This window comes from Syzygium oleosum, unplaced genomic scaffold (genome assembly GCF_021117445.2).
Source record: "Syzygium oleosum isolate NSW1041296 unplaced genomic scaffold, Sole_v2.1 Sole_v2.01, whole genome shotgun sequence".
Lineage (NCBI taxonomy): Eukaryota > Viridiplantae > Streptophyta > Magnoliopsida > Myrtales > Myrtaceae > Syzygium > Syzygium oleosum.
Window position 1 is genome coordinate 1090140 of NW_026607485.1, and position 27979 is coordinate 1118118.

Here is a 27979-nt window from a genome sequence, read left to right on the forward strand (position 1 = left end):
AGTCAGTCGAAGGGCTTTGATCTCAGCAGACATTTGTTGCATTGCGGCGAGGAATTGCTTCATTTGGTCCTCAATGCCAATGATACGATCTCGTAAGTCAGTTTGATCGGCCATTCTAGTTCTCGACAGCGTACGAATAGGCGATCGTGATCGGTCCGTAATTACCTGGTTTCATGGATAAAACAGGCATACATAAGTGTCAAGAAGAATCACTCGCCGATCCATGATATTGGTCTCACCACATTGATTAAAAATGACCTCTTTATTGAAATGATGAAGTTATTTACAACGGCTATAACTTGAAATCACCTAAACAGAAATGCTAAAAAACAAATGACTCAATTCCTAAACAAGACTAAAGACTAAAATTGAAATGAGAACATAGGTTCAAGCTTTTCTATTTGGCTTGATCCATAGACATATGGGAGGCGACTTCCTTCTTCAACTGCTCATAAGCTTGAGCTATATTGGAGGCTTTTTCTTGAGCTTCTTCCACCTTCCTTTTGAGACGGTTGTTCTCTGAGCGAGTGGCGGGCTTGAGAGGCATCTTGGGTATCTTCGGGCGTAACTCCTGTGGGATCTTATGCCGTCGAATATACTCGGTTGTCGCGAAATAGGACTTTTGCTCCCCCTTGAGCTCTTTTTTGGGCAGAGCTATCTTTAAAAGACGACACTTCTTCCACATCGTCTTGAGCTGGGCTATGGTCCCTTCGTGGTCTTCATCGTTATTGGTGAAGTCGACCTGGAAGAGTTCCGGTTGTAATGCCGAAGGGAGCCCTTGGAGAATCCGGTACTAACGAGATACTCTGGTGGGGTAGTATTCGATTGCACCCGTGAAGCCCAATAGTGGAACCGGCCAGATACCATCACATGTAAGCCGAGCTTCCTCGACTTTGAACCAGTTAGCATGCCATTGGAAACCTTCGGGTCTAGCGTTTTTCATGAAAATGATCCACTCGGAGTAATGATAATCAGGTGCGTTCCTTTGTTTTTCTTTATACCTCAAGACGGGATGGCTAGAATCACTAAGCTCGGATATTGTGAGTAAATCGCTACACCCTTTTATGTGAGACAAAAATCAAATTTGCAAAAGTTCAAGGGGGGCATGAAACGTTTTGTCAACATGTTGCTTAAATTTAGTGAGGGAAATAAAAGTCTCGGCTAAAATGCTGTTGATAAAATTCTTTTCAAGACAGACTTGTTGGACCAACCATGCAATTGACGGACTACACGCATTCTTACAGTGAGGAAAAATCACGAACCCGAAAAATGCTAGCAAAAAGATTCTGCCTTTTTGAAAAGATGTGGCTTTATCAAAACATTGACTCAAGAATGAAAATGGACATGTCCCACGATTTGCTTTCAAGACTTTTCCCAATTCATCTTTTCCGACACCCAAAAATTCAAACAACATTAAGGTGGAATCGATTCCTAGAGGTGGTGTAACTAATTCTGACCCTAAAGGTTTTCTAATGATCACGCTATATTCTTCCAAAGTCGGGGTGAGCTCATGCTTACTGAATATAAAGGTAGATGTCTCGAGACACCAGAAGTGTGTTAATGCTCGAACGAGGCCGGTATGGACTTTGACTTCCAATAAGGGGAATAGCCTCCCGATGTGGTCCTCAACTAGCTTACGGTTGGTCGGACTGAGTAGGTTCCACCAGGCACGGAGCTTGTCCTTAGGAGCATGAAGAATCCGAATGTCTGCCCCTCCCATAGTTTATAGACCAAGACTCACGACCGACCTAATGTCATGGACCGACCAAAGAAAATACGAAACATAAATAAATTGCGAGATAAAGGTTCAGAAAACTTACTTCACCCGATAGGACCATGGCAATCACATAGACATGCGCATGAAATGTGAGGTTCGATTTCTATCTAGATTATGGCTTGCAAAGTGGAGACGTGAGGATTAGCGGGCTAAACCAGTCATGGTAGTGGTTAGGCCGGGGTTCCCCTGACTCCGGCTTAGTCAAGGAGCCGACCTGGGTTGCAAAGGGTGCAACCGTGGTGGGAACTTAATGACACCGTGAAAGAACTTTCGGGACCAAGGAGGGTGACCCGTACCACGCAGGTGTGGTCGGGGTGTCCGCTGTCTCAGTACCATCCTAAACCTGTGCCGCCCAGGTCCGGCAGCGGGTAGTGTGTGCGGTGTAGTGTAAATGCAAGGCATGCACAACAGGTTATATCATACAGCGCTTCATGCATAAAATAAACCATACATCCAAACACCTCCCTGCATCACGTTGCTGAGTTGTATGCAAGATAATCTCATGTGTGAGTTTGAAAGTTATGACAAATTTCAAGCAATGTGGGTTGCTTTGAAAGATAAGTTTGGGGGTATGTCTGCCACTAAGTTGAGGAGGCTCACCATCAAATTTGACACATACCGGAAGCGCTCAAATCTATCGATAAGGCAGCATCTTCGGGAAATGTCAAACATGATACGTGAGCTGAAGTCGGCAGGTCATACCTTAACTGATGAACAGCAAGTTCAGGCTGTTATAAGGTCTCTTCCTGACAGTTGGGAACATATGAAAATCAATATGATGTACAATGAGAATATTGTCACTTTTGACGATATTGCGCGTCATTTAGAATTAGAAGATGAGCGCCTAAAGGCTGCAAAATCCTCTACCCCTGCTTATGTTGCAGAATTAGGTTCGGGCAAAGCTTCGGACTTTAAGCGCAAGAGGAACCATAAATTCAACAACAAAGGAAAAGTGTGACATTCTGAATTTCGGCCCATTTTTGGGATTTATAAAACGTGTAATTTGTCAGTGTGCTTATAGTAAAATCTCGCCCGGGAACTCATCACTCTCGATTATTATTTTTAAATTAGAGATTTCGCTAGAATCGCACTCGATCGAATTTGGCCGTTATTTAGAGCCCAAACTTTGGTGTCGAATTTCTCGAAGTTTCGGGACGAAATAAATTGGACGGTGTCGATATTGTTGTGGCCAGCGTCGAAATTACCAGGAATAGTGAGAAAGTGAAATTTTGGACCGGGTGGGGATTTGGACTAGTAGACCTCCATCGCAGTGTGTTTTGGATTATTTTATTTTGGCCCTTTGTCCTATATTATTATTTGGCGTTTTTTGTGACCATTTTGGGTTTGAACCGTGTCCGTCGGATCGCACTTAAGTGAGAGGTTTGACTTTTGAGTCTCTCTTTCTCTCCCTCTCTCTCTCCTCTCTCCTCTGCGCCGCGCCACCCACTCCCGTGCGACGTCCCTTCGCCCACGTCTGTCCTTCTCTCTCTCTCCTCTTTCCTTTTTCCCCTTTCTCTCTCTCTTCTTCTTCTTTTCTTCTTCTTCCTCTTCCTTCTTCTTCCCCCAGCCCCGACTGGTTCTGCTTCGTTTCTGCCCTACTCGCGAACCGCCGTTCGACCGTCCTTCCGCCTCCGCCCGACGCCGCCCCACCAGCCGCCGACGCCGCCGTCCTCCTCGTACCGCCACGTCGCCCGGCAGCTCCGCCCGACACCGCCTTCCTCCCCTCCCGAGCGCGCGAGCTCGGCTCGTCGCCGCTTGCCGTAGCGTCCGGCGAGTCCCGGCCACCGTCCAGCCAGCCCCCCAACACCGCCGCAATACCTGGACGTCGCCGCCGTCGTCCCAGCCGTCGCCGTGCTGCTCCGTCGCCGCCGGTTCGCCCATCTTCCTCAGCCTCGTGCGCCATCGCCGGAGCGCCGTCGCCGCCGCCGGTGCCGCCGCCATGAGCCGCCATTCCTCTCACCTCAGCCGGCAGCCCCTCCTCCCACGCCTCACTCTCTCCCTCTCATTTCCTTCTTGTTTGGCCGTGAAAGGCCAATCTCGCCGGAGGAGCTCCGCCGCCGCCGGAGCCGATTCGCCGCCACCACCACCACCTCGCCTAGCACCTAGCCGTCCCACTTCTCTCTCTCTCTCGTCCCTCTTCTCTCTCTCTCTCTCTGGCCGTGTCCCTCTCTCCCTCTCTAGGCCGTGGAATCGCCTAGACCGTCACCGCCGCTCGCGCCGTTCGCCGGAGCCGCCGCTCGCCGCCACAGTTCCGGCGCGGGACCGCCGCTGTCCAGCCGCCATTGCCACTTGCTCAGCCCTATTTGGAACCTAGGAATCCAAGTGAGTGCAACCCTAAACCCACATTAGGCTAATTTACATTTCTAGATGGGTTTTAGGGGTTAATTAGGGTAATTTAGGGATTAGCATGTGAAGGCTGTTAGGGGCTGATTTTGTGGCGCGTTTGGTGACCGAGAATGATGATTTAATTGAGGTTTAGTGGACCATAGAGCGCTGTGTTGTGGCGAAGCATAAATGCCTTGATTTGGGCGAAATTGTGGACTTGGCGGATGAAATTTTGTGGATCGTATGGTGGCTGATCTTGTGGCTATTTCGTGGCTTAGTGTGATAATTTTAATGAGGTTTAGCGGCTGAGAATGTGCTGTGTGTTGGCTGGAAGTGTTGGATCAAATCGGCCCGAGTTCGGGTTAAGTTCGGGTTCAATTGTGGAATGTAGTGCGCGCCTAGTATGGTCCTCATGGTGGCTGATTTGAGTGAGCTCTCAGGGAGCCTAATAGAGTATTTTGAGGAGATTCGTCGGCCTAGAGTAAACCGTGTGGGGGCTGTCCATATCGGATTTGAATTGGACAAGGCGCGATCAATTTGGGGGTTAGTTTGTGGAGGCTGTTAAGGGCTAATGTTGTGGTGCGTTTGGTGGCTTAGCGTGATGTTTTAATCGAGGTTTAGTGGTTTGTGGTGTGCTGAATGGCGGCTAAGCTTAGGAGCCTTGATTTGGGCGAAATTGCGGATTCGGCGGATGTGATTTGTAGGCCGAGTAGTGGCTGTTTTCGTGGCAAATTGGGGAGCCTAATGTGATGAATTGAAAGTGAGTTGAGGGCCTCAGACTGACTGTTCATGGCTGGTTTAGTATCGGGAGGATTCGGGCCATAATTGTTTATTCGAGGTTTTAGGGTGAACGGCTTAGGGAACGATGATCACCCGAGAGGATGTTAAATTAGATGTGGCTCGAATGTGATTGTGTGATGCTCTATGATATGCTTGGCATGGCCAATTTATGAAATGTTTGGCAAGCAATCGGCATGTGTGGTTTTAGTGCTTAATTGCGTGAAATTGGGTGCTAAACTATATGTTGTGATTGATTTGGATTGATTGGTTCATTGAACATATTGATACCCGAATTGAGTATGCATCCAAATCATGTTGAGTGCCCAGTGTGGAATTCACGAATGTCGAGTGTGACATTGTGGTCCTGTGCGTGCATACTAAGTATGGGCATATCATGTGCATTATGCGTGAGTGCACGAACGGCATGAGCATGTGATCACTTAAAATGCCCCGATGCGTTTAACGAATAATTGGTGATTGTGAATGGTGATCACATAAACCCGTATTCCCGAGGCGTGTTACGCGGGACGATGCCCGGACTACCGGAAGATGGCCAAACCTGATGCGTTTTACGCGGGTGTTGTGCCATAGGCCTGATGCGTTTTACGTGGGCTAAAGATCGATCTTGAAGTGACAGACCTGATGCGTTTAAAGCGGGTCGGAGGAGAATTGATAAATTGCAAGTGTACAAGAGTGCAAGCGTGCGAAAATGCATTGATGATACGTGAGCACACGTATGAGCATGAGCATAAGCATGACATGCGTTGTGACCAAGTGATATGTGTATGTGCCTTGATTGAGTTCCGTGCTATTGTTGCAATTATATCGAATGTGCCTAACCTGCAAGGTCAGATAAGTGTTGGATTTGGGTCCGAGGGCCTAAGTCAGTTGTGTTTGAATAGTGTGTTGTTTGGTGCTCGTCAGGAGGTGCATGTTAGCCTAGTTTAGGTTTAGGGGGCTATTCGCTGAGATTTATTCTCACTGTTGTTGAAACCCCACTTTTCAGATCCCTAGCCTTGAGGATGGCAGGCGTACCGATACGTTTTGGGAGGAGCCCGGCTTGATATAGTGCTTGACCGCCGAGCCACGTACCCACCCTTTTGGAGTTGGTGGCCGGTGACCCGTTTTGGCTTTTATATGTTTATTCTGTTGTAATGGACATGGTAAATCCCTGTCATTAGTGCAAGTTATATTTTTTTTGGTACTACTGCTATCCTTGGTCATGTGGTTTTAATTTGTACGGGTGTTTGTTTGCTTCCGCTTGTGCATTGTTCTCCATTTTGGGTTTTGGGTCGGCGACGCGTCCTGGGACGTCGCACTGCATCGACCTCGGAGGGATGATCACGCGCTCGTTGGGTTCGGGGCGTGACATCCCCCGTTAATTTGGTATCAGAGCAAGGTCAGCTCGATCTAATTAGGTCGAAGCCTAGAGTGATAATGAGTGATGACCTTAGGTAACCAGTATGGTGACCTCGTGTGCTAAATGTACCTACTGACTGTTTGTATCTTGATTGATTGGTAGTATAAATTGACCCGTAAAGTGCAGGTGCGGCAGGACCCGAGGTAAGTACCCGAATCTCCTTGGTTGAGATGTTGTGCTGTTTGTGTAAGGCCGCATGCTGGTTGCTTGACTGCTGCTGTGTATACCTGCTTAGGACCTTAAACCGGTTTAGCTTGGTTTAGGTCTCTAATTCCTGAATGGGATTATAGCAGGTAGGTGAGTGGTGTGAACTCTGTGAGTATGAGTAGCCGAGGAATAAGTTGAGGTAGAGGTCGAGGTCGTGAGCAGGATTGTGTAGAACCGCAAGTGAGGATTGCCGAGGACCCAAGAGTAGATGGGATTCTAAGGGCACTCGAAGAAGTTGGAATTTTAAATGGGAATGATGGGAACCAAGGTTAAAAGTAAGTTAATGCAGTCAGACAAATGCAATAGCTAGTTGAGCAATTTTCGAAATTGAAACCTCCGCAGTTTGATGGGAAAAGTGACCCCGAGGCTATATCACTTTGGATATAAGAGTTGGAAAAAGGCTTTGAAGTATTGGGGGTACTTTGGTCGGGGCTTTCAATGGGAAGTAATTTTCGGAGAGTGCACGAGAACAGAAAAAGGCAGAGTTTCTTTTACTTCGCAAAAAAATCGGATGTCAGTTGATCAGTACGAGGTCAAGTTTGTAAGGCTATCTAAGTACGCATCAAGGATGGTCAAGGACCACGTGGATAGGACAAGGAGGTTCTGGGATAGATTGAAATCGGAACTTTGCAATCAGTTAGTATTTTTGAGTCTTAAGCGATTACAATGAGCTGTGTGAGAGGGCTCGATGGGTGAAATGGATATGAGTGAAATGGCTGTCGCTTCTGGATCGCGGTACGCGTCGGTTAAGGACAATAGGAACTTGGGAAAAAGGTCTATGACAGAGAATATGAGACTTGTCCCTCCGGTAAGGAAGAACTTTGGAAAGCCGAACTACTACTCCAACGCCGCATATCGGTCTTGTGGAAAAAGGCATAGAATAGCCATTGTCAAGGTAGAAGTGGAGCATGTTGTGGATGTGGACAGCAAGGTCACCGAGTGAAAAATTGTTGAACCGATAGATTAGACCACTGATGCAATCACAGCGATCGCAGGTAGGACATTAAGTGAGAGCTGCCCTGAAGATTAATCAGAATTGGCTAAGAACGTAAGGAAAAGTGTATGTTTTGGCTGAGAAGGAAGCGAAGGATGTGCCTTGAAAGTCTGTATGCGTTACGAGATGATATTGGGTGCAATAGGAGATGAATTTGAAGTTATCGCTTGAGTAGTCATGAAAGGCTTATAATTAATTTTATGGTGAATAGGCGCAATCGGTTTAAGGATTTATGGATTACTGATGATATTCTTGGACGGGTTTGGAAGGATGAGTGTTGCTTAGAAATTTCAGATTTTGTAAAGAACCGATGTGATTCGTTTTTGGGAGACTGTTGGATTGAAATTGGATGGATTGAGCTTGGTCTTTGAGGTATAGAAAGATAATGATTTGGTAGCTAACTAGTTGATTGAGGAACCAAGGCTAAAAGACATAAACGAGGTGTGTAATCTTCTCGATGTCTTTCCTCAGGAATTGCCGGGATTGCCACCTGAAAGGAAAGTGGAGTTTGTGGTTGAATTAGCCCTAGGGACTAAGCCAATCTCGAGGTCGCCCTATAAGATGTCGTTGTCAGAGTTGAAAGAACTAAAGGTTCAGATACAGGAACTGCTGGACAAAGGTTTTATTCGACCGAGTGCGTCTCCATGGAGAGCGCCGGTATTGTTTGTCAGGAAGAAGGATGGGTCGTTGAGGCTGTGTATCGATTACCGTCAGCCGAATCAAGTGACAGTCAAGAATAAGTATCCCCTCCTAAGGATTGACAACCTGTTCGATCAGCTGCAAGGAGCCTCGGTATTTTCTAAGTTGATCTGAGGACAGGGTATCACCAGTTAAGAATCCAAAAGAAGGATATCCCAAAGACGGCTTTCAGGACAAGGTATGGACACTATGAGTTCACGGTAATGCCGTTTGGACTAACTAATGCCCCTGCTGCTTTCATGGACTTAATGAACTAAGTATTCAAGCAATTCTTAGACCAGTTCGTCATTGTCTTCATCGATGATATCCTAGTGTATTCAAAGAGTCCCGAGGAACATGAGGCACACTTGGAAACGGTTTTAAGGACGCTAAGAGAGCATGCACTGTATGCTAAGTCTAGCAAGTGCGAATTTTGGCTGAATCGGGTAGCGTTTCTTAGACATATAATTTCCAGAGAAGGAATCTCCGTGGACCCGGCAAAGACTGAAGCAGTGATGGATTGGCCGAGACTGACAACAGTTACTGAGGTGCGGAGCTTCCTAGGACTGACAGAGTATTATCGACGATTTGTGGAAGGATTCTCAGCGATAGCCACTCCATTGACGAGGTTGCTTAAGAAGGAAACGAAGTTTGAATGGATGGAAAAGTGCGAAGAGAGTTTTCAGGAATTGAATATGAGCCAAAGGCGTTGGATGGAGTTGCTAAAGGACTATGATAGTGACATATTGTATCGTCCCGGAAAGGCCAATCGGGTAACGGATGCCTTGAGCAGGAAATCAAGCATCGCGCATCTAATAGTCAAAGAGTGGATTTTATTGGAAAGAGTGCGATACTCAGAATTTAAGTTCGAGGTAAGACACCTCTCCAGTCTGATGGCGATGTTAAAGATTGAACCGAAAGTGTAAGCCAATATTAAGGCGTTGCAGTCTACGGACCCCGAGATTCAGAAGATCCTAGAGATGGATGGCGATAAGAGGAAACCGGACTTCCAAGTGTCTGAGGACGGAATTCTTAAGTTTCGAGGACGGTTGTGCGTGCCCGATGATTTGGGACTTAAGGAAGAGATTCTATCGGAAGCTCATAGGAGCAATTATAGTATTCACCTGGGCAGCACAAAAATATACCAGAATCTCCGATAGCACTATTGGTGGAACGGAATGAAAGCGAATGTGGCCAGGCACGTGGCCAAGTGCTTGACGTGCCAACAAGTGAAGGCACAGCATTGTAAACCTGGCGGAATGTTGCAACCGCTGGAAATCCCAGAGTGGAAATGGGAGCATATTACAATGGATTTTGTAACGGGATTGCCAAGAAGCCAGAGGGGTCATGACTCTATTTGGGTGATAGTGGACATATTGACCAAGTCAGCGCACTTTCTGGCAGTGCGAAAGGATTTTGAGCTAGAAAGGTTGGTAGAATTATATGTACGATAGATAGTTCATCTTCATGGAGTACCGGTATCAATCACTTCAGACCGTGATCCCCGGTTTACTGCAAATTTTTGGAAAAGTCTGTAATCGGCCATGGGAACTAAGTTGCAATTCAGTACGGCCTATCATCCTCAGACGGATGGCCAATCTGAGAGGAGTATTCAGACCCTAGAGGATATGCTGAGGGCTTGTGTATTGGATTTTCAGGGCAAGTAGGAAGAACAGTTGCACCTTGTTGAGTTCGCCTACAATAACAGTTTTCAGCAGAGTATCGGGATGGCACCATCTGAGGCACTTTATGGCAGAGCTTGCAGAACACCGTTGTGTTGGGATGAGGCAGGAGAAAGAAGCATAACGGGTCCAGAGTTAGTTCAGCAGTCAATGGAAACAGTAAAAGTTATCTGAGAAAGGCTGAGGACAGCTCAGAGCCATCAGAAAAGTTATGCGGACCAAAGGCGTAGACCGTTAGAGTTTCAGATTGGCGACCATGTATTTCTTAAGGTTTCGCCGATGAGAGGACTATCTCGGTTTGGCAAGAAAGGAAAACTGAGTCCAAGGTATATAGGCCCGTTCGAGATTTTGGAAAGGATTGGAACGTTGGCTTATCGTCTCGCCTTGCCGCCAAATTTGTCGCAGGTTCATAACGTCTTCCACGTGTCGATGTTGAGGAAGTACGAACCGGATCCGACCCACGTGCTGAATCATGAGGTAATAGACGTGGACGACAAGGTGTTGTACGTGGAGAGACCGGTCCGGATCGAAGATAGGAAAGAGCAGGTGTTGAGGAGCAAGACGATCCTGTTGGTCAAGGTCATTTGGGAACATCACGGGACGGAAGGCACCACATGGGAAAGCTAGGAAGTGATGCGATGTTAGAACCCCCATTTGTTTGAGTAGTCGGGTATGGATTGTAAATTTCGAGGACGAAATTTTTGTAAGGGGGGAAGAGTTGTGACATTCCGAATTTCGGCCCATTTTTGGGATTTATAAAACGTGTAATTTGTCAGTGTGCTTATAGTAAAATCTCGCCCGGGAACTGATCACTCTCGATTATTATTTTTAAATTAGAGATTTCGCTAGAATCGCACTCGATCGAATTTGGCCGTTATTTAGAGCCCAAACTTTGGTGTCGAATTTCTCGGAGTTTCGGGACGAAATAAATTGGACGGTGTCGATATTGTTGTGGCCAGCGTCAAGATTACTAGGAATAGTGAGAAAGTGAAATTTTGGACCGGGTGCGGATTTGGACTAGTAGACCTCCATCGCAGTGTGTTTTGGATTATTTTATTTTGGCCCTTTGTCCTATATTATTATTTAGGGTTTTTTGTGACCGTTAGATCGTTTTTGGGTTTGAACCGTGTCCGTCGGATCGCACTTGAGTGAGAGGTTTGACTTTTGAGTCTCTCTCTCTCCCTCTCTCTCTCCTCTCTCCTCTGCGCCGCGCCACCCACTCCCGTACAACGTCCCTTCGCACACGTCTGTCCTTCTCTCTCTCTCCTCTTTCCTTCTTCCCCTTTCTCTCTCTCTTCTTCTTCTTTTCTTCTTCTTCCTCTTCCTTCTTCCTCCCCCAGCCCCGACTGGTTCTGCTTCGTTTCTGCCCTGCTCGCGAACTGCCGTTCGACCGCCCTTTCGCCTCCTCCCGACGCCGTCCCGCCAGCCGCCGATACCGCCCCACCAGCCGCCGACGCCGCCGTCCTCCTCGCACCGTCGTCGCGCCGCCGCGTCGCCCAGCAGCTTCCCCCGACGTTGCCTTCCTCCCCTCCCGAGCGCGCAAGCTCGGCTCGTCGCCGCTTGCCGCCGCGTTCGGCTAGTCCCGGCCGCTGTCCAGCCAGCCCCCCAGCACCGCCCTAACACCTGGACGTCGCCGCCGTCGTCCCAGCCGTCGCCGTGTTGCTCCGTCGCCGCCGGTTCGCCCATCTTCCTCATCCCCGTGCGCCATCGCCATAGCGCCGTCGCCGCCGCCGGTTCCGCCGCCGTGAGCCGCCGTTCCTCTCACCTCAGCCGGCAGCCCTTCCTCCCACGCCTTACTCTCTCCCTCTCATTTCCTTCCTGTTTGGCCGTGAAAGGCCAATCTCGCCGGAGCCGATTCACCGCCACCACCACCACCTCGCCTAGCACCATCCAGCCATCCCACTTCTCTCTCTTTCTCTGGCCGTGTCCCTCTCTCCCTCTCTAGGCCGTGGAATCGCCTAGACCGTCACCGCCGCTCGCGCCGTTCGCCGGAGCCGCCGCTCGCCGCCACAGTTCCGGCGCGGGACTGCCGCTCTCCAGCCGCCATTGCCACTTGCTCAGCCCTATTTAGAGCCTAGGCATCCAAGTGAGTACAACCCTAAACCCACATTAGGCAAATTTACATTTCTAGACGTGTTTTAGGGGTTAATTAGGGTAATTTAGGGATTAGCGTGTGAAGGCTGTCAGGGGCTGATTTTGTGGAACGTTTGGTGACCGAGAATGATGATTTAATTGAGGTTTAGTGGACCATAGAGCGCTGTGTTGTGGCGAAGCATAAATGCCTTGATTTGGGCGAAATTGTGGACTTGGCGGATGAAATTTTGTGGATCGTATGGTGGCTGATCTTGTGGCTATTTCGTGGCTTAGTGTGATAATTTTAATGAGGTTTAGCGGCTGAGAATGTACTGTGTGTTGGCTGGAAGTGTTGGATTAAATCGGCCCGAGTTCGGGTTAAGTTCGGGTTCAATTGTGGAATATAGTGCGCGCCTAGTATGGTCCTCATGGTGGCTGATTTGAGTGAGCTCTCGGGGAGCCTAATAGAGTATTTTGAGGAGATTCGTCGGCCTAGAGTAAACTGTGTGGGGGCTATCCATATTGGGTTTGAATTGGACAAGGCGCGATCAATTTGGGGGTTAGTTTATAGAGGCTGTTAAGGGCTGATGTTGTGGCGCATTTGGTGGCTTAGCGTGAAGTTTTAATCGAGGTTTAGTGGTCTGTGGTGTGCTGAATGGCGGCTAAGCTTAGGAGCCTTGATTTAGGCGAAATTGCGGATTCGGCGGATGTGATTTGTAGGTCGAGTAGTGGCTGTTTTCGTGGCAAATTGGGGAGCCTAATGTGATGAATTGAAAGTGAATTGAGGGCCTAAGACGGACTGTTCATGGCTGGTTTAGTATCGGGAGGATTCGGGCCATAATTGTTTATTCGAGGTTTTAGGGTGAACGGCTTAGGGAACGATGATCACCCGAGAGGATGTTAAATTAGATGTGGCTCGAATGTGATTGTGTGATGCTCTGTGATATGCTTGGCATGGCCAATTTATGAAATGTTTGGCAAGCAATCGGCACGTGTGGTTTTAGTGCTTAATTGCGTGAAATTGGGTGCTAAACTATATGTTGTGATTGATTTGGATTGATTGGTTCATTGAACATATTGATACGCGAATTGAGTATGTATCCAAATCATGTTGAGTGCCCAGTGTGGAATTCACAAATGTCGAGTGTGACATTGTGGTCCTGTGCGTGCATACTAAGTATGGGCATATCATGTGCATTATGCGTGAGTGCACGAACGGCATGAGCATGTGATCACTTAAAATGCCCTGATGCATTTTACGCGGGGTTTAGATAATAATTGGTGATTGTGAATGGGTGATCACATAAAGCCCTGATGCGTTTAACGCGGGGTATTGAACCCGTCCTGAGGCGTGTTACGCGGGACGATACCCGGACTACCGGAAGATGGCCAAACCCGATGCGTTTTACGCGGGTGTTGTGCTATAAGCCTGATGCATTTTACGCGGGCTAGAGATCGATCTCGAAGTGACGGACCTGATGCGTTTAAAGCGGGTCGGAGGAGAATTGATAAATTGCAAGTGTGCAAGAGTGCAAGCGTGCGAAAATGCATTGATGAGACGTGAGCACGCGTATGAGCACGAGCATAAGCATGACATGCGTTGTGACCAAGTGATATGTGTATGTGCCTTGGTTGAGTTCCGTGCTATTGTTGCAATTATATCGAATGTGCCTAACCTGCAGGGTCAGTTAAGTGTTGGATTTGGGTCCGAGGGCCTAAGTCAGTTGTGTTTGAATAGTGTGTTGTTTGGTGCTCGTCAGGAGGTGCATGTTAGCCTAGTTTAGGTTTAGGGGGCTACTCGCTGAGATTTATTCTCACTGTTGTTGAAACCCTACTCTTCAGACCCCCAGCCTTGAGGATGGCAGGCGTACCGATACGTTTTGGGAGGAGCCTCGGCTAGATATAGTGCTTGACCGCCGAGCCACGTACCCCCCCTTTTGGCGTTGGTGGCTGGTGACCCGTTTTGGCTTTTATATGTTTATTCTGTTGTAATGGCATGGTAAATCCCTGTCATCAGTGCAAGTTATATTTTTTTTGGTATTACTGCTATCCTTGGTCATGTGGTTTTAATTTGTACGGGTGTTTATTTGCTTCCGCTTGTGCATTGTTCTCTGTTTTGGGTTTTAGGTCGGCGACGCGTCCTGGGACGTCGCACTGCATCGACCTCGGAGGGATGATCACGCGCTCGTTGGGTTCGGGGCGTGACAAAAAGAGACTGATCAGGCACCCAAGAGAGCCAAGACTTTTTGACACAAGAAGCGTGGCGGGAAGAAGGACAAGGCCAAGATGATGTGCTACAATTGTGGTAAATTGGGCCACTTCGCTCGTGGATGCACTGAGCCGAAAAAGGTACCACATTAGTGCATTACTTTGAGTAATGCTTTTGTTTCTAGCACTGTAATGCTTGCTGAATCTCATCCAATGTGGACCGTAGACTCAGGAGCAACAGACCACGTAGCTAGAGACCGAGGAGCATTTGTGGAGTATCGTCGGATACAACCTGGAAGAAGATGGATATATGTTGGAAATAACTCAAGAGTTGAAGTGAAGGGTATCGGCACATGTAAATTAACTTTCGTGGTGGTCGAAACCTATTCCTACATGATGTCCTCTATGCTCCAAATATTCGGCGAAACTTGGTCTCTGTAGTTGTTCTTCTTGGGTTAGAATATGTATTTAATTTTCATGGTGATTGTGTTGACATTTTGTTTAGAACAGTTTATTACGATTCTGGTTATGTATTGAATGGTTTCATGGTGTTAGACATTGACTATGATGTGTACAAAGTTAATGTTGATGGTTGTTTTTCTTTAATTGCATCTTCTAGTAATGTGGAGATTAATGCAAGTACTTGGCATGCCAGACTAGGTCACATTAGGTTACAAAGAATGAAACGATTAGAAAGAGAAGGCCTTTTGGGGTCACTCGCTAATGTTGAACTATCCGTATGTGAATATTGTTTAGCGGGAAAAACAACTAGAAAATCATTTGGTAAAGGAACCAAAGCTGAACTTCTCTTGCAACTTATACATTCTAATATTTGTGGTCCATTAAATGTGAGGGCAAGGCATGGAGCCTCATATTTCATCACTTTTATAGATGACTTTACGCGTTTCGGTTATGTTTTTCTGATCTCCCATAAGTCCGAAGCATTGGATTGCTTTATGCGGTTTATAGCTTTGGTAGAGAATTAGTTGAACAAAACAATAAAGGCATTGAGAACCGATCGCGGACATGAGTATCTATCTGAGCAATTCAAGGCTCTTTGTGATGAAAAAGGAATTGTAAGACAATTGACTATTCCTGGTACCCCGCAACAAAATGGGGTTGCAGAAAGAAGGAATAGAATCCTATTGGAAATGGTTAGGTCTATGATGGTGCGGGCAAATCTACCTGTCTCATATTGGGAGATTCGTTATTGACTGCTGCCTATATACTTAATCGTGTGCCCTCTAAGTCAGTTGCTTCCATCCCCTATGAATTGTGGACTAGTATGAAACCAGACTTAAGTAATCTACGACCTTGGGGATGTGCAGTATATGTTCATGATTCTTCCCATAAATATGGCAAAATTAGGCCCTAGAGGGAAGAAGTGTATCTTTATTAGATACTCTGAACACTCCAAAGGATACGTGTTCATAGGTAAACAAGCTGATGGAAGTGTGACTGAAATGGAGTCACGAGATGTCACGTTCTTGGACAACGATTTTCCTAATAGAGGTGAGATTAAATAGGACTTCCAATTACATAAGATGGAAGATCCCGATAACACACCCACTAATGTTATTGAGGGAAATACAGATTTACCTCAACATATAAGATCTAGTGGAAGTGTAGCGTCGCCTGACGATCTGAATTCTCAAGAAGTTCAGTTGCGTAAAAGTAATCGTAAAAGTATTCCCGTCGTTGATTTGAGATTGAAGGGGAAGCATTTATGATTGCTCCACAAGATGATGCGGAGCCTAAAACAGTTCAAGAGGTTCTCTCATCTCCTGACAAGGAAGAATGGATAAAAGCTTTGGAAGACGAAATTGAGTCTATGAGGACAAACCACATCTGGAACTTGGTTGATCTACCACCTGATCGCAAGGTTATTGGAAAAAAATGGATTTTCAAGATTAAGCGAAGGGCGGATGGATCCATTGAAAAATATAAGGCTCGCCTTGTGACAAAAGGCTATACTCAACAAGATGGTGTAGACTATGAGGAAACTTTTTCACCAATTGTAAGGTTTGCCTCCATACGCCTTATCCTAGCTATTGTTGCACATTTGGACCTAGAATTACATCAAATGGATGTAAAGACAGTATTTCTCAATGGAGAACTAGATGAAGAAATCTATATGAAGCAACCGATAGGTTTCATTGCTGAAGGTCAAGAGCGTAAAGTTTGCAAACTTCATCGCTCAATTTATGGCCTTAAGCAATCGTCTAGACAGTGGTATTTTCATTTTCATCGAGCCATAACTTCTTTTGGATTCACCATGATCGAAGAGGATCACTGCGTGTATATCAAACGGTCCGAGGATAAATTTATGATTTTATCTCTTTATGTGGACGATATTCTGTTGGCTGGGAATGACAAGGGTTTGGTTATAACTATAAAAAAATGGTTGTCCTCTAATTTTGAAATGAAGGACATGGGAGATGCTGCATGTATATTGGGAGTTAAGATTGAAAGATATCGATCAAAGAAACTTCTTACTATGTCACAAGAGTCTTATATAATAAAGATTCTTGAACGCTTCAATATACAACACTGTAATCCCATTGATACCCCTGTCATGCAAGGCGAAGGCCTGAGTACTAAGATGTGTCCTAAGACTCCAAAAGAAAAGAAAGAAATGGTAATTGTTCCTTACGCTAGTGCTGTCGGAAGTTTGATGTATGCTATGATGTGTACTCAACCCAACATATGTCATGCTGTGGGGTTAGTGAGCCGATATCAATCAAATCCTGGTCCAGCACACTGGAAAGCAGTTAAGAGGATCTTGAAATACTTGAAAGGCACTATGGACTATCGACTTTGCTATCAAGGGAGTGATCTACGCTTGTTAGGATACTCTGATGCTGATTGGGGAGGAAACCTAAATGAGCGTAAATCGACGTCCGGATATGCATTCTTGCTAAATGATGGGGCAATTTCTTGGAATAGCAAGAAACAGACATGCATAGCTTTATCTACGATGGAGGCAGAATTTATTGCATGTTTTGCTGCAGTACAAGAAGCAGTATGGCTAAAACGTTTCTTCAAAAATTTAGCCATTGTCACTGATGTCCCAAGACCAGTGACAGTATATTGCGATAGTTAAGTAGCCATTGCCTATGTGAAAGATCCCAAGTACTATGGTAGAACGAAGCATATTGACATAAAGAATAACTTCATCAAAGATATAATAGCGCAGAAGGAAATAGTCCTGCAATAGATTTCAACCAATAGGATGGTTGCTGATCCATTTACGAAGGCTGTTCCTAGAGACATGTTCTTGACCCACAGGATATCTCTAGGATTACGTAGAATGTGATTATGATACGTAATATTGTTGAGGATCACTGGATTATGTGTGTATATGTATTGTACTTGTTTGTTTATCATTTAGTACAATGTTATGAGACTAGCACAAAAACATATATATTGTTGAAAGGTATGTCACCAGGCAATGATTGGCTCACTCACACGAGCAATCACCTCAAATGCTATAGTAAGCGGGTTGAGATGAGACGATATGTACTATAAATGCTGGAAGAACAGTTTAGTACATAAAACGATTTAATGTCGCCTTGATTGGAATCAAGATGAGGTCTGTTATTTGTATGTGATAAGACCGAACATGATAGTCCCACAATCATGTATGCCTGAAGGTAGCCGGTTGCGAGTACTAAATTAGGCGCTGTAGAAAGCGAGCTGATATAGCAATCGGGCTAACCATGAGTACATGAGAAGCATGTGACTATGTTAAGGCTAAGATTCGTATAGTGGATATGATTAATAAATGACAAACGCTCTTATAGAAAGAGAAATCCACTATAGCATGTAATTCATACTACATGTGCTTTATTTGACCAATAAGGGAGATGAGTACAATTATCCCTATTTATTCATCGTGTAAGTCCTTAAGGTACTTTATAATTTACCTTATTTTGTGCCCTATGTTACTTCTAACTATGTTCTCGAAGTAGAAGATCAATGTTGCTACTTTAGCATGTTACCAGCGGTCATGAATAGATATGGCTTTATGGGACGCGTCTAGGAAAGCAGTTGTTTGGAAATGAAGAGAGACATGAGTGCGAAGGAAGACTATTGTTGTTTTACATCTATCACATGTATTTACTGGTCGACCAATTATTTCGCCTTCGATGGTTTTGGAAATAATTGTAAATTCATGGTGTCCTTGAGAATAGTCAAGTATAGCTTTTAAGGGATATGCATACTTGGATTGATGAAATAAAATATGTCTGGGGCACTGTGAGACATCAATTGTTTATTTATTTTTTTGGGTTGTAGCCATTATGTTGTCCCTAACAGGTGCATAATTGAGCTCCCAAGTGCAGGTGTACTCACTGGTCGCACGGCTTTCTTGCCAGTATGAATTGTTTCTAAGGTAGATGAATGTTAAATGCCTTATGTTCTTGATAGAGCATCATCAAGCCCATCATGTGCGAGTGAGAGATGTTATATTTCGTCGGTCCGCTCATGATGTGTGTATCCAAGGGACACCATTTGCTCTAATACGAAGTGTGTCTGAGAGACACCTTTTGAAAAGGTGCGAAGAGAGTTTCTTAAGGGAAGTTAAGATAACTTCCTCAATAGATGAACAATATACAAGAGACAATTAGAACTCTCTCTCTCTCGACGCATAAGGATTTCGTATCTATTTTGAGAAGACAATTGGCATTAATGCTGTGGAACAAGAATACTTTCCCTGTGATTGTATTCGGACCAACGTGAAGTAGATTCGTTCATCGTTTGCTGGTGATTCAACGTACAATCCTGGACATTTTGTTCGTAGTGCATCGAACAAATTAGTCGATTGACTCGACACTCGCTTCCTAACAATCTCTCCTCCCTTCACTATCGGAGTAAATTCCTTCCCTGCCTTCTCCTCAAAGTAGGAGATCATTTTTGCCAAATCACAATCCCAAGGGACAAAATCAGTGGACTTGACCATGTAATCAACCGGCCGTGTTTCCTTGTCTGCGAGGTTCGTCCAATCAGACTTGGCCACATAGCCCACCAACTTTCCACGACAATCACCAGAGTCTGTGATGAGGACGCAAGTAGTATCAGCGAAATCCTCGGGGGAGATGATGGAATCAGATGGGGATCGAAATACAGGATTGGAAAGGATCGGCAAGTGGGAGGATTAGGCCGCTTTGACCAGGGAGGCTTGGTCAGAGGGAGGGATATTGGCGTGAATGATGTCGATGCCCCCAAGAGCTGCCATGGCTTGCGCCATGGAGGATTTAGTGACAGTGTCCATCGGTGGGGAGACACATGGGATGTTGAGGGAGATGTTGCGGGTGAGCTTGGTGGAGAGGTCAACCTGCTCCACCGGAAATCCTATATAGCCCGCTGTTGACACCTAATTTTTAGCTTATTTTTTTAATATTTTCAAAAATTTCAAAATTAGGACTAGGAATCTTGGCCAAGCCTAGAAACCTATTTCTAAACCAAAAAATAATTTTTTAGCATTTTTTCTGCATTTTTCCTTAATTTCTTTTAGTCAAAATAAGTAAGAAAATCAAGAAAAATAGCAAATGGAATCAGAAAATTCCATAAAATAATCATTAGTCTTATTTTAAATCCAATTTCATGAATACATTGTTAATTTTGAAAAATCTTAATCGGGCATATGTTTTTCCCAAAATTGAGCAAAATTAAACTCGAATTGAACCAAAAATGCAATTAAATTTTTTTCTAGTCATTTTTAAGTCATAGTGCCTTCACAACAAATGATTCTGGGACCTTGAATTGCATAGTGGTCTGTCCAATTACACAATTTGACATAAAAATAAAAAATCCCCAAAATTTGATTGAAAATTAAGAATTTTGAACCCAAATTGGGAATCGTGCCCAATATGAAATTGTCGAAATATGAGACCATCATTTTTAGGGTTAATCAGATGTGGGTAATTCAATTTTGGCATCAATTTTTCCTAATCAGGTCATTAGGACATCAAATTGAACAAAACCCTATTAACCCGAATACAAAAATGAGAAAATCTTGGGCTCAATTATAATAAAAATTGGGAAAAATTATATATTTGGGTTCGGAATATGATGAGGAATTCAATTTTGGGGTTCAATTTGGAAAATTGGGTCAAAATTGAGTTTAATTGACGAATTAAGACCAACCCGGGTCTGCCGGGTCAACCCGACTCGACCCGGGTAAGTCATCTTCTTTACCTGACTTGCCCAAAGCGCACTAAACCCAGAAAATCAGTTCGTGCCCGCGACTTGACCGATCATTCTTGATCAAACTAGCACGTGTTAATTGATTTGGCCAGCTGGAAAATATCCGTCTGGCACCATTTAATCATCCTAACCGATCGGAGTTCGGTTCCAACAAATTTTGAGCGGGATCGCAGAACAAAAAAGGAAAAAAACTGACCCGAGAGCAAGAGAGGTGTTTGACGAAATTGCAGAGAGAGAGAAGAGAGAGAACGAACGCGAATTAGAGAGAAATTTAGAGAGAGAAAGAGAAGTAGAGATCCCCAGGTCGAGCGATCATCGCCGTTCGACTGATCGGTGCCGGCAAATCGACCATTTCGGGAGGATTTCCTTCTCAGGCAACTAGAGAGAACTTGACAGTGAAGGTCTGAAATCGGGCATTTTCCGGCGCACCGAGACCTGTTCCGGCGAGACCAAGACTACCAGGAGGAAGTATAAGTGTCATGGAACTACACTATAGGCACAGATTACTTCGACAATTTTGTTTGATCATCGGACAAAGAAGGTAAATATCGCTCGTGGTCACTGTTTTTCCATAATTTCCAGAATTGTGTTTAGTTCCAAAGTGAATGTTCATGCGATCTCGTTGATGATTCTAAGCATTTTTGTGTTAAAAACTTGTTCCTAATCACATTTGGTGTCATCTCATTGCATTTGGGGTATTAAACTTGCACAAACCGAGTCGGCCTCGCCATTGAAACCCATCGCCGAAGCTCGGAGGCTCTCGCCAGAGCATCGCCGAGGCCATAGGCCTGTCAAGTCAGTCTGTTCTTACCTTGTTTGATGTTCTGAAAATTATTTTGATCGATGTAGACGGCTAGGGCGAATCAAATAGGAACTTGGAGCTTCTGGTAATGTTAGGTCAGGAATAATGGTAAATTGACATTTTCCGACCGGTTTTTCACTGGCTAGTGAACGTCCGCCGACGTTCTGAATAGGTTAGATTGAAAATAGAATATATGGACTTCATCGTGGACCAGTCAGAATGTTCAAAAGGTCCCCGGAGGCTCGTCGGCGACGAGCTCAAACCGACGGCCTCGAAAATCTTGAACTGGAAATTGTGCACACTAACTGTTTGTGAAAATGCCTCAATGAAAATCACTCAAAACGGTGCCGTTTTAGCTTTGGTTTCGCTGGAGAAGACCGCCGGCGACGCCCGGTTCGGGCGATGCCCGGTTCGTCCCCAGCAGGAAAATTTACAAAATTTCTAAAAAAAATAAAATATCAGAAAATTCTAAAAAAATAAAAAATCACAAAAATCAGAAAATTAGAAAATTTCATAAAAATTCAAAAATTTACAGAAAATTCATAAAAATTCAAAAATTTACAGAAAAATCGAAAAATTTTAAGAAAATTCATAAAAATTCCAAAAATTCAGAAACTATAAATAAAAAAATTTGAAAAATTTGGAAAATCAATAAAAAATTGGAAAAATTAGAAAATTCATAAAATTTTTGGGAAAATCATAAAAAATCAATTCTCGGTTAAAAAAAATTTCCAAAAAAAAAATCAAAAATTTTGTAAAATTCACAGAATGGTCCAAAAACAGTGTGGCCAGCCATAAAAAGTGAAATTTGAATTTTCGGAAGTACCCAAGTGGCATTTTTAAAAAATTCCAAATTCAGGGTTTTTTTTGGTAAAGGTAAGAGTTTGTATTACTTTTTCTTAATCACCAAATACAAGAAAACTACAAGAGACAACCCCGAGCCCCGAATTTACAAGAAGTCCGAGAGAGGGGGGGCACTCAACAAGGCAAAACCAAAAGACTAACAACCAACAATGCTAGGTACAAGATATAGAACTACACAACCAAATTATGAAAAAATGGAAGGTGAGAGTTCCCAGTTCCTTTGTAGTCGCCTATTTGTAGGTGTGTCAGCAATTTTCCCTGAGGATAAAGCTTTATCCTTCACCAACTTGAGAATATGTTTGCGTATTCCCGGAATGAAGATACTCTTGTTTCTGAAGAGAGAGTTGTTCCGCTCAATCCATATGATGTGGCAAAGAGCACCAAAGGAAAATCTAGCAAGTCGGTGGGCGAAGGAAGTGCCTCCGCAAACTTTGATGGCCCACGAAAGAAGCTCCAGCCACGGACGATTACGCCATGGCAGGTTACATTTGGTTGCCCAAAATGAGGCTAGCCTGCTAGTAACGGGGCATTCGAAGAAAAGATGGTTGATGGAATCTGGGATAGTGCGACAGAAAGCACATAATCCTGATTCGATCCAGCGATTTTGCATAAGAAAAACCTGGGTAGGTAGCCGTTTTAAAGACACAATCCATAGTAAAAAGGAGTGGCGGGGGGTCAAATGAGAGTCCCATATAAGGGAGTGCCAAGGGACTGGATGGCCTTTCTTCCTAATATGATTCCAGGCCCGGGCCACCGAGAAGGATTCAGTCAGGTTTGGGCTCCATATCAAGCTGTCCGGAGTGTCATCTTCTAATCTTGGAAGATCATCCATCCATTCCAAAATGGAGTGTAAGGTTGCTGATGGTTGCCATGTAGAGTGGAAAAAATCCCGAACCGAAAAGTCTCGCGGGATCCGAGATTGGTAAATGTCCGTATTGTTGAAAAGAAGGTAAAGGGGCCCTCTTGTGTGCCACCAATCATACCAAAAGGATATGGACCGGCCATCGCCAATCTTCCACCGGAAAAGGGTATGGGCTGAGACTCGCAAGTCAAGAATCTTCTTCCAAGTCCATGAGCAAAAGGTGGGTTTGGATACAACCCAAAAGTTTTTCTTCTTTAAAAAGTTTGAATGTATCCATTTGCACCACATAGATTCCTTATCGGTGAAAAGGATCCATATGTGCTTTAGGGTCATGGCTCTATTATATTCAGTAAGTCTTCGTATCCCGAGGCCGCCTTCTTCTTTTGGGAGACAAACGACATTCCAAGATACCCTAGCACCTCCCGTTCCTAAGCCAGGACCTTTCCAAAGGAAACGTCGAAGTATAGCCTCAATGCTATTCAAGACCGATTTGGGAAAGGAGAATATCGCGGCCCAGTAAAGTTGGATGGAAAGCAAAACTGATTGTATGAGCTGTGCGCGTCCAGCAAACGATAGAAATCTTTGGGTCCAAGAACGGGCTCGTGCCGTAATGGAATCTATCAAGAATTTGCAATCCTCTTTACGCAGCCTAGAGGAAATAATAGGCACCCCCAAGTAACGAAAGGGCAAAAAACCTTGTTGAAAACCGATGCATTGAAGAAGAGCAGTACGGAGTTCGGGATTACCTCCCGAGAGGTACATATTGCTCTTATTAAGATTTGGTCTTAAGCCAGAACAGTTTGAGAACAAATCAAGGGATTCCTTTATAAGCTCTAACGATCTCATGTGCCCTTGCGAAAATAAAAGAACATCGTCTGCGAAGAACAATTGAGATATGCGAGGTTTCTTACATCGCCAAAACCACTGGAAGTCTGGGCTGTCAGTTTTGGACTTGAGGATAGCTGAGAAGATTTCCATAGCTAGGATGAATAGGTACGGCGATAGGGGATCGCCCTGACGTATCCCTCGGCTACTAACAAAAAACCCATGCAATTCTCCATTAATGGAGACCGAGAATTTAGCAGTTGAGATGCAAGTCATAACCAGCTTAATGAAAAAAGCTGAAAATTTGAAGGCTGTAAGTACCCTTTCAATGAAGTTCCAATCAAGCGTGTCAAAGGCTTTATGGAAGTCAACCTTAATGGCACATTTAGGTAGGTAAGCTTCATGGTGAAAGTCCGCAAAAAGCTCCTGTGCAACCATGATGTTGTCACTGATTCTGCGGCCTTTAACAAAAGCTGTTTGGGAAGATCCAATCAACGTCGGTATAACCTTTGCAATGCGCCCAGCAAGGATTTTGGAGATGCATTTATAAAGGGTGTTGCAGCATGCAATTGGTCGGAAGTCGCTCATGGCCGATGCATTGGGGGATTTCGGCACCAACGTTAAGATGGTGTTATTAATCTCTTTAAGCATTCGACCAGTCTCAAAGAAGTCCTTTATAGCCGTCAGAATAGATGGGCCAATGATCTCCCATGTGTGTTTGAAGAACTCGACATTGTAACCATCAGGGCCAGGAGCTTTGTCCTTAGCAAGCGAGAAAAGATTTAATTTGATTTCCTCCTCAGTAATCGGTTGAGTTAGGTTAGTCCTCTGATTTTCATCTAAGACTTTCTCAATAAGAATCTCCAACTCTGAAACAGAAGGTTGGGCTGGTGCTGAACCGCCATTTAATAAACTCTGAAAGTGGCGTACGATATGGCTGTTGACTTCCTGAGGATCGGTAATTAGCACACCATCCTCTGTTGAAACAGTTAGGATTCTATTGTGAAGTCTCCTTTTGTTAACAAAGTGATGAAAATATTTTGTGTTCAAGTCTCCTTCCTTGAGCCAGCGGATTCTAGACTTCTGTCTGAAGAAAGATTCTTCTTGAGATCTCAAGTCAGAGAAGGTTCGCAATAGTGTGACTTCGCTTGCATTTAGGTTTTGATCAAAAGGATTTGACTCCAAGGCTGTTTGAACAGTGGAGAGATTCAATCTGGCCTGCTCTGTCCTGTTTGAAATGTCTGAGAAGGAGGTCCTGTTCATAAGTTTCAACTTTGCTTTGAGAGCCTTGAGTTTACAGTAAACTATAAACATAGGGGTGCCAATGAAGTGAGTATCCCAAACTTGGGTAACTATTTCCATGAAGACTGGATGAGAAATCCAGAAGTTGAAAAACTTGAACGGCTTGTTTGAAGAACTAGGTGGAACAATCTTAATCACCATGGGGCTGTGATCAGATATTCCGGGCGGAAGAAAATTGGCTTCAGAGAAAGAGAATTGTTGGAGCCAACAGTCATTGATAAGCACCCGATCAATCTTACACATTTTCCGATTTATCCCTGAAGAATGCGTCCAAGTGTATCGGCATCCTACATATCGAAGGTCCTCCAAACCGGCCTGGTTGAGGCCTTCTCTACATTCATCAAAAGATGGGATCCATGGAGTTGAGCTGCCCACCCTATCCTCCGGATCTCTGATTGCATTGAAGTCCCCGGCCACAATCCATGGTAAGTCGCCATTAGAGAGTCGGTAGAGATCAGCCCATAGTTGTCTACGCTTCACAAAAGTATGTTCACCGTAAACAATTGTAAACAAGCAAGATTCCTGTAGGTGCAAAAAACGGAGCTGAAGATGGATTATTTGGCAAGAAGAAAAGATGAGACTAATATCCAGCTCATTTGGGTCCCATCCGAACCAAATCCTACCAAGAGGGGAGTAAATGTAGTTGGAAAGCCATCGCCAGTTAGTGGATAAGCCTCTTGAAATCACAGCAAAAGAAGAGGCTTTAGCTTTGGTTTCTAAAATCCCAATACAGCGAAGGTGATTCTTACTGATGAAGGCACGGATTTCAGCTTGCCTCAGGGGTCCTACTATGCCCCTTATGTTCCATACCCCAAAAAACATATATAGATACTGATAACTAGCGCTGAGCTCTTCTTGACTTCCTCCTTTTTGATTTCTTTTTAGAGGAAGACGGGCTAGGAACTGATCCAGGGTGCATCGTGTGATGGGCAGAACCGGGAGAGGGTCTAGGCATTTCATCCGAAGCACCAGACATAGAAGTGCGAGATCTTGTGTTGGGGGGTGAGGAGCGGGCTGCTGCCCTTTCCAGTATTCCTTCCGAGTCACTAGAATTGTCCAGAATTGCCTGGGACTCAGAAGATCCTTCGGTGGAAGCCTGCAAGGGAAGAGAATGCTCCTCAGTCTGCTCATCAGTAGGTTCTACAGGACTTGGAACAGGGGGAAGGCTTGGGCCTGTGTCGGTGACCACAGGAGGTCTCAGGTCAGTATCCCCTCTCTCGGGTTGCATAGGTGGATGCAGAATAGCAAGAAGGGATTCTGCAGTGTTCAGATTCGAGCCTGAAGCAGAGCCCGGAAGGAACTGTGCAGGAGCTGAAAATGGCGCTGAGTGTAGCCTTCCAGCATGTGCTTTGCCTTTCCTAGAAGGCACTTGGGTCCACCCTTCATCTCTCTGGACAGGTGCAGGTTGGACTACTCTGTTGACATGGCCGCTTGCGTGAGATGTGTCTTGCTGGTCAGGTGCAGATTGAGCTGCACATTTGAAACCAGCAGAACCTTCTTTATGCCCAAAATTTCCACAGGAAGGGCAAGCCAGCGGTTTCCATTCGTACTCAACATGAATTACATTTACTTCATCTTCCCACCGGAACTTCACTTGTTCAGCTCTAGGGTCTGAAGCCTTTATCTCCACACAGACTCGAGCATAAGAGATCCTCGACATTTGTTCTGTTTGAACATCAACATAAAGAGGTTTCCCTAAGGCACTAGCGATTCGCCCAATGCCAAAAGGAGACCATAAGGAGAAGGGGATGTCTCGCAATCTTACCCAAACCGGGATGGTCTCAAGAACTCCTCTTTTGAGTTTTAGTTTGGAATGCCATTGCTGCAGTAACATAGTGCAGCTGAAAATTGTGACCGGATCAGAATCAATGAGCTGCCTGCGGGATACAGAATCTGGGACCCTAAAGAAGTAGAATCCATTTTCATGGAGTTTAATGTCAGCCACTTTATCACCCCATGCTTTCCTAATAGCCTCTTTAGTCAGCTTAAAGGGAACTTTCTTCCCAATGTAGTGTCCAACGACACATTCCTGCCAAAGGGGATTTTCATCAGCCATAATGTCTGGTGTAATGTCCGCGACCAATTCACCATTTTCCTCTCTCGGGGGAACATAAGAGAGGCTGTAACCTTTAGCTAAGACCTTTGCAACGTTTGCCCAAGTTCTGGGTTTGGGGGCCGCAGAAGGGAGTCCATGAGGTTGGCTACCATTCTGTCCAGGCACAGTTCCAGTCCCCTTAGCACTAGGATTGCGACTTGAGGACGCTACAAATTGACCGCGCCTAAGAGAGCGGCTTCTAATCTTCGACCTACCCCTACTCCGATTACGATTAGGGCCAGCAGGGGATCAGCCAGAGTTGAATTCCTTAACTGTTCTACTACAGAAGTTCCAACAGGAGGGTGATCAGCGACAGAAGCCTTGGATGGGTTCAGGGACTTCCTAGACGGCTCAGGGCCAGGCAAAGGGTTCCTAGCAACCTCCTCCATTAAACCCAATCAAAATTACCACCACCAGCACTAACAAGCAATCAGCCAGACTCAACAACAACCATCTCAGCATAAACTCAGAACCGAAACTCGAGCACCCCAACTGAGAGCGTCCAGGCCAAGACCAGCAGCACCAGTGAAATAGACTTGTAGGAAGAGTTACCTTCAAGGCGAGAGAGCTTCCCCTTCGGTGTAAGTCCAGAAGAACCGTTCGAGAGCTGAATCGAGACTCAAGCGACAGAACAGGGAAGGCCGAATCAGATCTGGAGTGCCGTCCTCTTTACTACGAGAGAGAAGAAATCAGAAGGACAGCACGAAGGGGAGAGTCCAGCGGCCTAAGACTCCTGATCTCGTCTTCAATCGTCGCCGGAAACCGCCGGAATCATCAATTTTCCGTCGGGTGAACAGTGTCCCCAAGAACCCTAGCAGAGCACATGTTCTGTTCGCATGAACAGTAACCCGAGAAGGTGAAAATCAAATTCAGGATTA

At 45.0% G+C, this 27979-nt stretch overlaps 1 protein-coding gene across 1 annotated transcript; it reads right to left on the reverse strand.

Annotated features, from left to right (window-relative positions):
• Window positions 1–397: 397 nt before the first annotated feature.
• Window positions 398–27490, reverse strand: LOC115693838 (uncharacterized). The gene is made up of 4 exons (XM_056316523.1): window positions 27317–27490; window positions 25911–27215; window positions 24026–25528; window positions 398–742 (listed from the first exon to the last, which is right to left on the reverse strand). The coding sequence occupies exons 1-4, from the start codon at window positions 27488–27490 to the stop codon at window positions 398–400; spliced, it is 3327 nt and encodes a 1108-aa protein (XP_056172498.1).
• Between the last annotated feature and the right edge of the window lie 489 nt (window positions 27491–27979).

What these genes read in the sequence shown, in the direction of transcription:
- LOC115693838 (XM_056316523.1), bottom strand. Translation starts at nt 27,490, where the DNA reads ATGGAGGAGGTTGCTAGGAACCCTTTGCCTGGCCCTGAGCCGTCTAGG. An exon ending in TAATCGTAATCGGAGTAGGG is followed by an intron (nt 27,216 to 27,316) that starts GTAGGTCGAAGA and finishes GTGCCTGGACAG; the next exon opens with AATGGTAGCCAACCTCATGG. An exon ending in ATTGGAACTTCATTGAAAGG is followed by an intron (nt 743 to 24,025) that starts GTACTTACAGCC and finishes GAACTCTTCCAG; the next exon opens with GTCGACTTCACCAATAACGA.